The 15,943-nt window shown below is 47.8% G+C and overlaps 1 protein-coding gene across 5 annotated transcripts in view; it reads left to right on the top strand.

Moving 5' to 3' along the window:
- poln (polymerase (DNA directed) nu) overlaps positions 1 to 15,272 on the top strand; it is a 92,865-nt gene extending 77,593 nt beyond the window's left edge. For 4 of the 5 annotated variants that reach the window (XM_035427200.1, XM_035427201.1, XM_035427202.1 and 1 more), the window contains exons 23-28: positions 1,236 to 1,367; positions 5,907 to 6,017; positions 6,554 to 6,632; positions 10,835 to 11,042; positions 11,926 to 11,987; positions 12,694 to 12,777. In XM_035427200.1, the coding sequence (XP_035283091.1) occupies positions 1,236 to 1,367; positions 5,907 to 6,017; positions 6,554 to 6,632; positions 10,835 to 11,042; positions 11,926 to 11,987; positions 12,694 to 12,703 (602 nt within the window). In that variant the 3' untranslated portion in view covers positions 12,704 to 12,777. Of the gene's footprint in view, positions 1 to 1,235; positions 1,368 to 5,906; positions 6,018 to 6,553; positions 6,633 to 10,834; positions 11,043 to 11,925; positions 11,988 to 12,693 lie in introns of all 5 variants that reach the window. The other variant, XM_035427204.1, reaches the window with a different exon arrangement.
- The last annotated feature ends 671 nt before the right edge of the window (positions 15,273 to 15,943 follow it).

The raw sequence follows: 15,943 nt of genomic DNA on the forward strand, positions 1-15,943 counted from the left end.
ACTCATTTACACACACATGCTTGCACTCATTTACACACACACACACACACACCATAACCCTTGCACTAATTTACACGTGCAGAGACACACACACACTTTCACTTTCTTCTGCCTAGTTTGGCTTTGCAGATGTTAGACCAGGATAGTGTTCATTGTTCTCAGCTAGAAATAGCTGTACAAAATAAGTAATTGTACCTTACTGAACCCGTGTTCAGCAGTTGTCTTCGATCATGAAAATGCACTTCTTGTACGTCGCTTTGGATAAAAGCGTCTGCCAAATGAATGTAATGTAATGTAATGTTCACACATTTACACACACACACTTACACACACACATGCATGCACTCATTTGCACACACGCAGATACACACACACACACACACACACACACACACACAAAACACTCACACCTATGTACAGACACACACACACTCTGCCGGTGCCGTGCGGGGCAGTGTGCGGACTGACCCGGGCCCCCGTGTCGCGTGGGGTTGGGTTGGGTTGGGTTGGGTGAGGTCGGAGGGCGACGGGGGCCCCCCGCGGGCTTAGCGCTGGCTCCGGCGGGGCCCCCGCTCAGGGACGGGGCGTGACAGGCGTACGGGCTCACGGCCTCCGCTCCCGGGGCTTCTGCTGTGCCTCCAGCTGGCACGGCATAGCATCCGCCCCTAAAACAGCGGCCCCGGGCCCTCCGCCGATGCCCCCTCTGCCCTGCGTGCCACAAACAGGCCGCCATTCACGCAAGGCCGCCGGCGCAAGAAAAACAAGGATTAAAGCGTCGCCGCTCTCTGAAGGCCGCACGTACGCCGCGCCGAGCTTTCTCCCTGTGGGAAAGGCACGTTACAGCACTGCGCGGGGACACGGCAGCGACTTTAAACAGGAATGTGTGATTGAGTCCAGGGAATATGAGGTAAAGGGGAGTTTCGGGACTGTGCCTGGACTTGCTGTGCATTACAGAGGGGTGTAGTGTTGACTCTTTCACTCAGGCCTGGTTCTCAGCGATTTTCAGGGAGGGGTAATCTGGAAGCCCGGGCTAGGGTCAGTTCAGGAAATAAATAGAAATTGAATTAGTTTATTGAGAAATCCTAATGCATTGTGGGCTTTTTTCAGTGTCATGAATTGAATTTCAGTTCACTAATAAGATCAGGACTGAAGGCCTCTAGGACCAGGTGTGCCCCAAACCACCCCCCCCCCACCCCATCTAATCCTCCCAGGTGTTGTCCCAATCTCGTCTCCAGGCAGGGAGCGTCTCTCTGGGATTTTGGGGGTCAGCGCAGAGCAGGCCAGTCGGTTTGTGGACAGTTTCCTGCAGAGGTACAGAGAGGTGCAGAACTTCATACAGAGGACCATCCAGCAGTGTCAAAAACAAGGTGCGGCAAGAGACCGAAATCGCAAGCACATACTGCACCATTTTACATCATGTTCTGTTAAGAATGCGTGGAAGTGGTCAATGGCAGTACATACTTCAAATACTTTTGGATGTTAGATATTAGTATACTATGTCTTCCCATTGGACATTTTGTGACATGTATCAACCTGTACATATACATATACGTGACTTGTTAAGAAGGGATGTGGTTAAGTGGGCATCAGAAGCTTGATAAAGTGGATTTTCTGAGGGCATTGCAAGCTAGCGATGGGAGAGGGATGTTTTGTGAAGCCAGCTATGGCTAAAAATGCTGGCGCTGACTGATTTGTACCAGTTTTGGGTTATGCCCCGGAGGGCAGAATCCTCTGATTGGTGCTGTGAGGTCAATTAAGCGCGTTGTGGGGTTCACAGTTAGGGCAAAGTCCAGGTGTTGGATGGAGGAGCTGGAGAGGGCAGAAATGTAGACGGATGTAGACGGACGTGGCAGGTGCTGGTGTGCGTGAATCACGGCTGAACCTCAGGATTTATAGAGATGATGCCAGCGGAGCCAGCCCCGCGGATCAGAACACAATCTGCAGAGTCAAACTCCGCCCCCGGCCCCAGCCCCGCCCCCCTCCCCTCAGGTCCTGGCGCCCTTCTCTCTGGGCGCTCACATTACATTACATTACATTACAGGCATTTAGCAGACGCTCTTATCCAGAGCGACTTACACAACTTTTTACATAGCATTTTACATTGTATCCATTTATACAGCTGGATATATACTGAAGCAATGCAGGTTAAGTACCTTGCTCAAGGGTACAACGGCAGTGTCCTTACCCGGGAATTGAACCTGCGACCTTTCGGTTACAAGCGCAGTTCCTTACCCACTGTGCCACACTCCGACCTTTTACCACGCTCACGGACAGGAAGTGAGCGGGAGAGCAGGCGCCCGGGAGGCATCCATCTCTCACAGATTGACAGTCGTTTTATTACCCGCGGCTACGGATCGCTCACGGCCAAGTCCCATATTTAACCCACCCCCCCCCCCCTTCCTTCGCCCCCACCCCGTTCTAGATGAGGCGAGAGGTGTTGAGGCTCTGTCAGAGAGGTAATAAAACTCATGTTCCTCTCTCCTCGTCTCAGGGTGCTCACTGGGGACCGGGGCCACAAGAACGATGGGTCTGAAATCAGGTGGCGAGCCCGCTTTAATTTTCCCCGTCGATACGGCAATCAGGGCCACCGGATTTATCTGTCTCTCCTGTCAAAAGATTTTTTATCCCCGCGCGTGTGTACAGTGCTGTGTGTGTGGAAGCATTTGCTCCCTTCCCTGATTGGGTTTCAGATCTTTCGACAAAATGTAATATTAGAGAAAATGGAAACGGAGTAAACACAATTTTTTAATTATTATTTCATTTGACAAAAAGGTTATCACACATCCATATCCACAATGTGAAAATGTAATTGCCCCCTCAATCAACCAGTCAACCAGATTTAATTGATGATTAGATTCAGCTGCTTGAACACAGCCAGGCTTGATTGCAGCCAGCCCTATTAAATCTAAACCTCACTCATATTTAACTTTACCATAAGAGTGAAGCAGTCGCCACAAAGTTTCTGCAAGCTCACTATGCCTCGATCAAAGGAAATTCCAGAAGAGATGAGAAAAGATGTTGTTGAAATATATAAGTCTGGAAATGGTTACAATGCCATTTCTAAGCCTCTGGCATTCCATCAAACCACAGTGAGAGCCATTATCTCCACATGGAGAACACTTGGAACAGTGGTAAATCTCCAGATAAAATTATAGCAAGGGTTTGGTTGCAGTTATTGCTGCTAAAGGTGGTGCAGCCAGTTATTAAGTTTATGGGGCCATTCCTGGATGATATGGGTGTTGGATAACATTCTCATTAAATAAATAAAAAATAATAGACATTTTTTAAATGTCTTTTGTGTTTCTAATAATACAGTTTGTTGAAAGATCTGAAACCATTCTGTGTGTGAAATATGCAATAATATATAATAGAGGAAATCAGGAATGGGGCAAGTACTTTTTCACGGCACTGTATGTGCGTGTGTGTTTATGTTTGTGCTTGCGTACATGCATGTGAGTGTGTGCGTGTGTGTGTGTGTTGCTATGTCATGTCATTCAATGGAAAATAACTCAGCTCTGTACAGTTAAACCTGCAGCAGGGCCAGTGGTGATACACCGATAGGTTTTTTAGCCCCTGTGCCGTATGAGCTGGTGTTAGCAGGTCAGTGCGTCTGTGTCAGCAGCTAGCTGCCCTAAACAGTCCAGAGGAAGGATTTGCTCTGGCTGTGACTTCAGTACCTTTCTGATAAATTCGCTCGCATTGAAATGAAAAAGTTCTCCTCCAGTCACGTGTGGTGCAGGAGCTTTTCTGGCTGTGATGATGACTGATATCCTTCCTCAGCGTAGAAGTCCCTCAGGGAGGGGATCACCCACAGACGACTACATTGAACGCTTTATCAAACCAGCGCCGGATAAAGAAGGCGACTGGGGACGCATGTTTACACATTCACACATACTGTACATACAGACAAATACACACACATGCTTATATACATGCTCATACACATATGTACATATGCATACCGTTGATGTGGCACAACAGAGCAGAAGGCATCAGTAGGATCACCTGTCAGAAAGACCCAGTAATTCATTGAGAATGATGAAAGGGCAAAACCAACAACTAACAACCTCGAGATGCAGGATTGCAACCGTTAGCTAAATGAAGAAGACTGAAGTCCAAACGCATGACTGCTGATCATCATACTTTCACAAACTTTGTGCTGGCCATTGATTGAACTCAACGTTCACTGACATTGAGAAACCCACATACCATGTCTCCAGGGCCCTGTGATGCTAGTGCAGCATGAGAGTACATAATTCTGAACCCATGCTGTCCTTCTGTTTCCCATTCTTCTGTCCATCTTGATTCCTGGACCATTTTCACTACATCGTACATCTCAGACTCACTCACTGTGGCTGTAATAGTGCACAGTGCTGTTTATTCTGTTCTGTCATCCACAAAACACTCTTCTTTCCGCTCAAGTGTGTATGTGTATGCGTGCATACGTATGTGTGTGTGCACGCATGCCCGTGTGTGTGCTTGTGCGTGCGTGCGTGCATGCACGTGTGCGTGTGTATGTGTGCATGCGTGCGTGCATGTGCATGTGTGCATGCGTGCGTGCGGGTGCTTGCGCAACTCTAGGGTGAAAACATGGCGTACGGCTCCACCGGGCTGTGCTTTTCCAGGGGATTTGGCCGCAAAGCCGCACTCATTGTTCCTCCCCTGGAATGCACTGGCCTGGGAGATTCCTACTGTAGATGTATTTTTTTTCCGCAGAAGTGCAGCGTAGTGACATTGGCGGGATCTTTGGCTTTGCGACCTGTTGGCTTTGTGGCGGCAGGAAGGCCTGGCCCCGCCCCTCGCGGGCTTCTCACCAGGCGATTGGCCGCCGGTGCTGATTCAGTCCGGGCCGAACAGCGGCGGAATGTTCTGGGCGGGCGCGGCGGGCGCGGCGGGGCTGTTTGTTCCGCGCCCGTCACCTGATGAGCGTGTGCTTTCCGCCGCTCGTTATCTTAGCGTCCGACCGCACCGCGGCGATTGCTGCCGTCAACAGCGCCGGATTAAAAATGAACGCGTCCGGCGGCTGTGTCCGGCGCAAATCACGCGGTGTGTGACTCACTGCCGTCCGGCGGCCGTCCTCATTTGCACTCTTCCGCCGTGCCGATGCACCGATAGTTCAGCGGCTGATAAAGAGCGCGAGGCGGGGGAGGGGCTCTCTGCGCACGCACCTGCGAGAGGGCGCGACCCGACCCGACCTCACCTGACCGCACGCCGGGTCCGCACGCGCCGGTCACAGCGTGGGGCTGTCGGCTCTGCCTCTTCGCTCCCCCCGCTCCTCCTCTCTTTCCTTTCCTTTCCTTCCATCCTTTCTCCTTCCTCTTCTCTGCCACTTGCTCCCTCCCTTCCTGCTTTCCTTCCTCCCTCTCTGTTCTCTCTCCCTCTCTTTTCCCTCTCTCGACAGGAAGGAGTTTTGGGGAAATTCGATAGCTGCGAGTGGCAGTTGTTTCGGCTTCTGTTTATTTCCCAAGGCGGTGTTTGTGCAGCTCAGTATGAGGCTGTACTGTGTGAGTTTCAGTTTTTAGGTGTTGTGCCGCTCTGAGCTGTGGCAAGGGAATTGAGTTATCCCCTCTGGGCTCAGCGGGGTACAACATCCTGTGAGAACACCACCTTAAAAACACTCTGACGGCAGTGACGTTGTGCATTTGTGCGTAGTTTTAATCTGCAACGAACCCTGTATAAGCTGAAAACATTGTATATGCGGTGTTCATGTGTGAGACTCCCGATACAAAAAGAGACAGAATTCCAAGCTGCAGGACTTATTTTTATTCTTGATGCTTGACTATTTCAGTCAGCTGTGTTTGTGCTGTCATCAGAGGAAGTAAATATTAATAATGTATGTTCTGTTTTAAGAAAGGTAATCTATTCATTCATGTCCTTGTTGAGTTTTCCTTGTTTGGGATTTTCAGGATACGTGGTGTCTATAATGGGACGTCGGCGGTCTCTGCCTAACATTCACTCTGCCGACTGGGCTGTCCGGAACCAGGCAGAACGGCAGGCCGTGAACTTTGTGGTCCAAGGTACTTGACGGATTGCTAAGTCACCTTGCTCTCCCCCCGCAGCAGGCCCTGTACTGACCCCCTGCTGTTTTGACTCCCCTGACCCCCTGCTCTTTTGACTCCCCTGACACCCTGGTGTTTTGACTCCCCTAGCCCCCTGGTGTTTTGACTCCCCTGTCCCTCTGGTGTTTTGACTCCCCTGTCCCTCTGGTGTTTTGACTCCCCTGTCCCCGCTGAGCATGTCTTGACCCCTGGTGTTTAGACCCTCCCTGACCCCCCCACCCCCCCCTTCCCAAACAGCCCCTGACTGCCTGGTGTTCTGACCCCCCTGTCCCCTGGAGCAGGCCCTGATCCCGGGTGTTCTGACCCCCTGTCCCCTGGAGCAGGCCCTGATCCCGGGTGTTCTGACCCCCCTGTCCCCTGGAGCAGGCCCTGATCCCGGGTGTTCTGACCCCCCTGTCCCCTGGAGCAGGCCCTGATCCCGGGTGTTCTGACCCCCCTGTCCCCTGGAGCAGGCCCTGATCCCGGGTGTTTTGACCTCCCCCCCATCTCCCCAGGCTCTGCAGCAGACCTCTGTAAGATGGCCATGATCCGCATCTTCTCCCTGGTGTCCTCTTCCTCCTCCCTCACACCCAGGTAGGACAAGGCCCTCCTCTGTCTCTCCTCCCTTCTCTTCCGCTTTACCATTATTGTTCCCCTTTGAGTTGTGCGTCCTCCTCTTCCTCCTTTCTTCTTCCTCATTCTTACCATCCTCCACTTTTTGACTCTTCAGTTTTACTCCCTTTCTTTCTCTTTCTGTGCTCTCCCTTCTCTGTCTCTCTCTCTCTCGCTCTCTCTCTCTCTCTCTCTCTCTCTATCTCTCTCTGTCTCTCTCTCTCTCTCTCTCTCTCTGTCTGTCTCTCTCTCTCTCTCTCTCTCTCTCTCTCTCTCTCTCTCTCTCTCTCTCTCTCTCTCTCTCTCTCTCTGAGGGCGATGACTCATATCTCTGACAGGTGAAGGAGCCAGGTTATTGCTCTTGGCGCGGTGTGATTGATCCGGGCCGTGACGCCTTCTCCGCCCGAGCTCCACTTCAGCTGTCCGTGCGGGACGATGTTCACACGCACGCTCTGGCCTTGGGTCCCATAATAACCCACCGTAGTCTGGCACAGGCCCAGGAACCCAGAGGCTGTGGGCCGGTGTCTGTGAAGGTTATGAGACTGCAGCGAACCCTATTACTCACATGCGCTGCTCTCGTCCTGGAAGACTTTCATTCTTTTTTCTCATTTAATTTCATTCATTCATTCGCGTGGTTGGGAACCCCATTTAATCTGCCGAGTGCAGATCAGATCACTGCCAGTCATGACCGATAGTTTATACCTCTGCCCACTCGTGGCATGTCTGGTCCATAGGATAATGTGTGTAATCAGTGGGGTTGATCCTGGTTTGGACTGTAATAAACTGACTGAATTCTCTCTCCTATTCTCCACCTCTCCCTCCCTGTTTCGTCCTCTCTGTAAACCCCACCAAGGCGCCACAGTTCAGAAGCTGCTCCCTCTTTTCTCTCTCTGTCCTCCTGGTGACTCTTTCCCTCTCTCCCTGCGGGCTCTGAAACGCTTGTTTCTCTGAATGTACGCACAGCCACACTCACACTTCGTATCTTTGAGTTCTGCCCTCCCTCATTCCTCTACCTTTCTTTCCCCTCTGCTGTCTCCACTCTCTCTCCTTCTCACCCCCTCTTTCTCTCGCCATCTTTCCTTTGTCTCAAGATCTCTCTCCATCTCCTTCCCTCTGCTTACTTCTCCACCTCTCTCGTCTTCTCTCTCCCCTCTGCTTTGTCTGCTCCCACCCCTCTCAGCCCCTTTCTCTTCCTCTGTCCTTTCCCTGTTTCAAGATTTCTCTTCCTCCTCTACTTCTTACCCCTCTCTCCCTCTCTCGCCCCTCTCCCTTTACCTCTGTTCTTTCCTGTTCTTTCCTCCCTCTCTTTCCTCTGTGTGTCTGTTCTGATGCCCGGAGGCTGTAGCTCCCAGACAGTGGAGGGTGAAACTCTGCCTGTTCATCGCCTGACTGAGACGTCACAGTGACGTCCCGCGCCTTCCCCAAATCCTCCCCTCAGCTCCCCAGCTCTGTTCCCCCTCTGCCTTTTCATGCGTCTTAAACACCAGCTCTCTCGGTTCCCAGAGTTCTCCTCTCTCTCCTCCCTCTGTCGTTTTCCATCCCTACCTTCCTCATCTCTTGCTCTCGCTCGCTCTCTATTTCACTCTGTGTCTTTTTCTGCAGTAGCAAAACTTGCTCTGTTCTGATTCACTGATTTATTTCTGCGATTCACCCCATCTTAAATGTACTTTATTTCAGTTAACATTTATTTGTGTAGCTCTTTTCATAAAGGAACGACGTCTCAAATGACTTTACACACAGGGGGTTCGGCATCCGGGGGCGTCACTGAGTGAAGAGTGACTTGCTGGTACACATTCTCTCCGACACACACACACACACACACACACACACACTTCGACACATACGTGCACACACACACACACACAGACACACACACACACACACACACACACTTCGACATATACGTGCACGCACACACACACACACACACAGACACACACACACACCTCACTGTCTCACTGTTTGAGCGCAGTGCAGTTTGTCAGCTCGTCTCCACACCTCCGCGCTGTTCATTACCGCCGCCCCCCCCTGCCCCCACCGAGCCTGCAGGTCTGGACTGTAATGCAATCAGCCGGAGTTTCCTGTAAAGGCACTTTCAGCTGCAGTCTGGGTAATGCAGTTACACTGCGCGCGGCCCTCGCACTGCGGGGGTGTGAAGTCACTCGCCTGATAAAGCTCATCACACAGCATGGAGGAATGCAGGCAAGGGGCGTAGGGAAGGATCCTGACGGCCCCTTCCCATGAGGCTCTCCTGCTTCCTGCAGAAGTATGCCCCGAAAGCCCACAATTCAGTGCAAACCGAAAATGAGGTTGTTATTTTTAGGGGCCAGGCACCAACGGTGCGTAAGCACCTTGTGTACTTGTTAGAATTTTTCGCTATCATAGTTTCTGGCAGGGGAGTGTGTGGGAGCCCATATAACCGCTTGGTGAATTTTTGTGAAATTTTGCATTTGCAATCACATTGATAGAGGACAAGCTAAGGTATACAGTTGCCTTTTAGACATTTAAAATTGGCTTTAATGATAAATTTCCTCGTCTGGAACATACTACTTTATATGTTGCCGCCATCTTGGATTTCCGTCATTTTGGAAATTCTATTTGCCTTTTTCCTCTGTTCCCAGCTTTGACCTAACCACATGAGTTAGACCTATGAAACGTGGCACATTCATGGAGGGTATGTTTGTATGGCCTCTGTGGCACCAATTGCCCTCTTAAATTGTCATTTGAATTTCCTGTATTCATACAATCATAACTCCTACGCCTTATGAGCTAGAGACTTGAATCCTACCCCACAATATATCTCTCCTCATGGACATCTCAAATTATTTAGAGTCATAAAAGTTGTTAAAAGTTGTTAAAAGATAGTTACGCGGTCAAACAATATAGCTGCAGTAAACCGACAAATTTGGCGGCAGAAGCACCATAAAGGAAGAGTGGCCATGTATCTGCAACTATTTTGTCTGTTGGCACAAAACTTGCTACACTTGCTTACGATGAGGGCTGGGGGGCACACACCAAGTTTAGTGAAATTTGACCGTTTGGAGGTACTATACCAGAAGTTAGATTTTATTGCTAATTGCTGTACGAAACTAAAGCATATATTTCAACCAAATATTGAGGGGAACATTACAGTAACAGGCCTAAATTGGCCAACCAACAGAATTGGTTGCATGGAGCTGCTGTAGCGCTTGGCTCCTCCATTGCTGCTTGCAGCTGCATTTAACAAATATTATGCTGTAATACTCACCCTGTGCAATACTCTCTGTGCTATACTTATTCTGAAATGTACTCACCCTTTACTGTACTTATACTGTAATATATACACCCTGTACTATACTCATTCTGTAATATATATGCCCTGTACTATACTCGTACTGTAATATATACACCCTGTGCTATACTCATACTCTAATATATACACCCTTTACTGTACTCATACTGTAATATATACACCCTGTACTATACTCATTCTTTAATATATACGCACTGTACTATACTCACTCTGTAATATACTCACCATTTATAACACTCATTCTTTTACGCTGTAAAGTGCTCACCCTAGTAATGTACTCAGTGAGGGAAGCAGGCTGGCCTTTGGTGTTCTGTCATGCAGGTGTCTGTAAGTGGATGAGGGGTGTGTGTCCTGTATTCCGGTGCGCACCTCACATCTCCCATAAAGTGTGGCGCCCTGTGGCACAGCGCTGATCCGACATCGCGGCTCCCTGGCGCTCTGAGGACAGTGTTGGGTGTGGGGCTCCGGCAGGCGTCCCAACCTCTCTCAGCACACCACCAATCAATGAGCCAGTCTAGATAAAACACCTCCCCAATGAGCTCTTACTCCCCTCATCAATCAATCAATCACTCGCATTACACTTGCTTCAAGGCCATTTGCAGTGAACTGATACATTGGATTGAGTGCTTGAAAGAGGATAGAGAAGTGTCCAGACACAGTCATATGACTGTGGATCACTGGTTATAAGTCTTACAGGCTTTATAGAGGAAGCCTGGTTCAGCATATTCATAAGCACAAATGTGAATTTGCGTTAGCCATTTCCTTGTAGGGCTTCCTTATTATGTTTCTTTGTGTGTTGTGTGCATAATCAGACTACATTAGAACTATTCTGCGGTGTATAAATAATGGTATGCAGTGGCGGTGGTGATCTCTGTCTGAAGATGTGTTACAGTGGGGCAGGATCCTCAAAAAGTCTCAAACCACAGCCAAAGTGCAGCAAATGGACCATTAAAGAGCCACCAGGTGTTGCGGTAACTCAGATCACACGGCTAGCCTCCTTAGTGACCTTGTCCTCTTCCCTCTGGACTCCAGGTTGTTGGCCCAGATTCACGATGAGCTACTCTTTGAGGTGGAAGACTCCCAGGTGGAGGACTTTGCAGGTGAGCCAGACCACAACCCCCCTCTTCCAGAGGTCGGCTTAATCTCTATTATTCTGTGGTTTAGCCTCTCGAAGTGGAGGCATGTGCAATAGCAGTACTGTTGACCATGCATTTTTTATATAGCTGGCAGGTCTTTCTCGATTGTATTGACCAGTCGACTGCTGAACATGATCATCGTTAAGAGAAAACAATAACTCTGTTATAGAAGCGCTGTGCATGTCTTTTTTTAAATTAGCAGTTGTAATTAACATATAGAAGTTGAAAGGACTGAAAACAGAGACTGGCTTTCCACTCCTGCTAAATGTGCATGATCTGGTTATACAGTGAGCTTCACTATGTCTGTCCATTGTGAGAATTCTTTGGCCATCTACTGTGTTCCTTAGCCCGTCAGGCCTTCTGTGATTACTCAGCTCACCAGTGCTCTTTCTTAATGATGTTCCAAACACTTTTTTTGGTAAGCCTAAGGTTTGGCACATATCTCTGACTGTTTTTCTTTTATTATTTCTCAGCATCAAAATGGTTGAATTTCATTAGCACAACTCTGGTCCTCATGTCGACAAACACCAATAATAGACTCCAAAGGTGATCAAAACCCTAGAATCGAGACACTGAAAGCCACAATGCATAAAATACTCGTTCATAAAAGCTGAGAATGTGTACTTTAACCGCATGTGAATTGTTTGATTACAAATCTAAAATTGCAGAGCCAGAGTACAGAGAGTACAGAGCCAAATCAAGAAAGACAAAGTCTTTGTCCCAGACATTATGGAACTCACTGTATTTGACAGCTCTGGTTATATTTAGCAGCTTTGGTTACATTTAACAGCTCTGGGTATATTTAACAGCTTTGGTTACATTTAACAGCTCTGGTTATATTTAACAGCTTTGGTTCAGACCACCATGGAGTCGCTGCAGCACATTGACTCGCTTGGAGTTCATCTCAAGGTGTGCGAGTGGGCTCATCGCTGGGGGGTTCATCTGCTTATAATAACTATTACATCATTTTTGTGTCTGACACCCCCTGTATTTACACATCACACTTAGACAGAGCGGGTGGAAGCTGGCTCTCAGGCTCCTGATTTATTGTGTGATTTCATATGGGGTCTGCGTGTGTATTTAAACCAACAGTGTACCTGATCCTCCTGTTGCATTGCACCATGTCATACACACTATACTCATGCTGTGTCATGTGCAAGCATATGTAATTGTCTAAACGTGCTTATGTGAAGAGGTGTACGCGTGTCTGCATTATCAAACATGTTATAATCTACATGTTGAAGTCTCCACATGCATACGGTGTACACATACACGTGTGATAATCTACAAATACATGTTGGTTAATCTGCACATACACGTGATAAACTGCATATACATGTGATAAAATGTACATGTGTGATAATCTAAACATACACGTGATAAACTACACGTACCCTTGTGATAAACTACACATACAGTACACGTGTGGTAATTTAAATATACACGTGAGATAATCCACACACACACACACACACATACACACAGATGATTATCTGTGAATGGAGGGCCATGCTGATAGAGGCAGTTCCAGCTGCTGTGTGTTACTGCAGAGCTCATGTAGGTCACCATGGTGAATACCTAACCCCCTGTGTGTGCCGTCCCCCCCCCTCCGCAGGTCCCTCTGAAGGTGGTGGTGTCGAGCGGCAGGTCGTGGGGCTCCATGTCGGAGCTGCACCTCCCCCCCGCTCCTCCACGCCCGGCTCTCTGAGCCTCTGTCTGGATGCTCATTGCTAGGCAACCGCTGGCAGCTGCAGCTTCTGCTGCACCTCGTTCTGCAGAATTCTCCCGCACTCGCTGTCTGTATCCGGGGGCAACGGCAGAGGCTCCAGACTGGATCGCACCAGTTCCTTTTTTTTTTTTTTGCCAATTTTCTATTTTCTCCTCTTCTCTTTTCCCCTCTCTTCTGTCTCTCCCGCTCCTCTGTTCTCACTTGAGCAGGCAAGGCCAGTCTGACCGTGTGAAGGTTTCGTCTGATTCGCTTTTATTCAGGACTGTCTTTGTAAAGGCGCTGACGCTGCTATCACTTCAAATTGCCTTACCATCGGAATGCAAGGTGCCAGAACCTATTTTAGACATGAGCCTTTTGGATTTGAACTGTTTAAATGTTCAACGCTGCATCTATTCTAGGATCCACAAAGTCAGAGCCTCCAGCAGTATTTATTTTCCTGTTGTTATAATAGTACGCATTCATAAAAGCCTCTTTTTTCAGGCCGAAGCATGAACTGAAAATGATTGCGGAAGTAGATTTCAGTGTTGGGGTTCTAATGAATTTTGTATGCTGTTTTCCAATTGACATTGCTGTTCTGTAGCTCTGTCTTCACATTGTCCCCATTTAAGAATTTTGACAGTTAATATGTTTAATGTTGAAGCGCTTTGTGAATTTAAATTTTGAACTAAAATTTGAAATGGCGTGTTGCTTGCTTGAGTGCAGTGATTGCACCTTTCCCCTGAGCGCGTTGGGCAATCCCTTATTAGTGCGTTTGGCAGCAGTGTGCGTAGGCCTTTCTTTTTTTGTCTCTGTGGCTTTGTGGCCTTTTGAGCACAAATATGCCCTCACACATTCCCACACATGCATACGCGCACACATACACACACACACACACACACACACACACCCTCTCAGCAACAGACCCGCTGACCCAGTTTCACTCTGGCTAATGAATGTCTCACTTTCAGGTGTTATGTGCAGTGCATTGTGGGATGACTGGGCACCCTGTGGTCTTATTTCGAGCCTGTTGAAGCACTGGGGCCTGAACACTCAGGCCTAAATCCGTTAGAGTGTTAGATGGACCAAAACATCAGGAACTAGGCTCTCCGATCATTAAAAAATACATTTATTGCATTTTTTTATGTCGGCACTCCCCAAAATGAGTCATTTACTGACTGTCCGAATGGCCGTTTGGCTCAGTGCGCAGTGCCGCAGAATGTTCCGGGAGCTGGGAACACTCACTCACCAGCTCTGACCTAACGGGCCCTGTCAGGGGTTCACTGAGATCCAGTTTAGCCTCATCATTTGATTTTCTTTTTTTTTTTTTTGATTCCTACTTTACAAACAAAAGCAGTACCTGCTGCAGTGATGGACTGATGGACAAGAGGGATATGGACTGATGGACAAGAGGGATTTCTCAAGGCAGTACAGGATGGGCGTGGGCAGGGGGCGTGGCTCTCTTACACTGAACACGCACGGATTCTAAATTGCGGAGAAAAAACTACAACTATTACAATTTCATATTTGCTGTTTTATTTGTGCTATATGCTTCTTACTACGTTGGCTCTTAAAATATGACCTGAGATCTGTATGGAGTAGGAAAAAAGTCGGCCTTCAGTGTTACGCAAAGCACGATATCCTGCTGAACACTTCAGACTCTCCTACCAAATACATTTGCCTACTGAACACACTGTCCTACCCGCTTCTGGTCAAAGTGAATGGTGAATGCTGAAGCCATATGGAGAGATTTGATAAGACTGTTCCTGATTGGACATGGTGGACGCACACAACCCTGAGCAGGGCTGGACAGCTCGAGTCACAGATAAACCCATTTCCCAGAAAACCACCATCATAAAGGGTAACGTACACACTGCCTCCCAAAGCTCTTCCCTGCATGTACACAGTATTTAGTGTTTGTGTGTGTGTGTGTGTGTGTGTGTGTGCTTGAAATCCGTTTCTCTGTCTTTATTTGCTTGAAAACTGAGTCTACTGAGAACATTTGTCATTAAATCATCAGTCTTTGTTAGTCCATAGAAATGTAAATTAAAAATACACTTGATGTTGATCTGAGGTTAGTTTTCCTGTTCTGTGTTACTTGTTTTATTTATTTATTTATCAGATGCTTTTATCCAGTGCGTATGTCTGTTGCGTAGTTGGTTCATGTATCTTCTTTTCCCTGTTTCTATGGTGATCTGCAAAAAAAAAACGATTCAGAAGCTAAAAAACAGTGCAAGCTTGTGTTTTGTTTTTTATTGAAACCGTATGTACATCCATTTCTTTCATAATGCAGGAAATCATTTCTTTACATCTTTACAGTGTTTCCTTTAAAAAAAAAAAAGAAGAAAAGAAAAAAGGAAATCCAAAGACCAAAATAACAGTGAAAGGAATATTAAAGGAACTCAAATACAAACCCCAGAGAACCAGGATATCACTGCATACACGACAGTCATTCTGTCCACAGGCTGGCCACGCCCTAACACCCTCGCCCTCCCACGCGCGGCCCAGCCCGACGGCTGCATACGGTCTTGTCGTAGCTGCTGCGCTTTTGCGTGCGCTTGTCTCCATCTGAACGAGCCCAGAGCAGAGAGGACTAACGCTGCAGCAGTGACGGGGTCCTGACCCTCAGGAGCGCATGTTCTAATCTGGTTGCTGGGCAGAAAGCCGCAGAGCTCAGGCGACTACTGTTTTGAGCCCAATTAGTGGTGAGGGACGGGTGTTATCTCTAAAAGCTGTTCATACTGAGGTGTGTGTATGGCCTGTGTTGTATGTATGTGTGTTTTTCAGTTCTTGTTATTTTGTAAACATTTCAAAATATGGATATATTTTTTTGTCTTCAGGTACTGTTACAAAAGGATCACAAACTGTCCCAGGTGCTATTTACAGTAAAATACACTTTACACTTTACATTTATTAAAATGTTAATAAAAAAGGTTTTTTTTCCTCCAGAAAAGATCTGACATTTTTGTGTTTTGGACCAGTATGCTTTGCAGCACGCTCCTTATCATTGCTGTTGTCGTATTTGCATGTTACGCTTCCACGCCTAGATGGAAGTGCAGTGAGAAGAGTGTGTGTGCAGCCAATGAAGAGTGAAATTCATCTATGAGATTGACCAATCGGAGCTCAGAGCAGCACAGTTGGAAATGACAGCTTTTAGAGA

This window comes from Anguilla anguilla, chromosome 7 (genome assembly GCF_013347855.1).
Source record: "Anguilla anguilla isolate fAngAng1 chromosome 7, fAngAng1.pri, whole genome shotgun sequence".
In the NCBI taxonomy this organism is placed as follows: domain Eukaryota; kingdom Metazoa; phylum Chordata; class Actinopteri; order Anguilliformes; family Anguillidae; genus Anguilla; species Anguilla anguilla.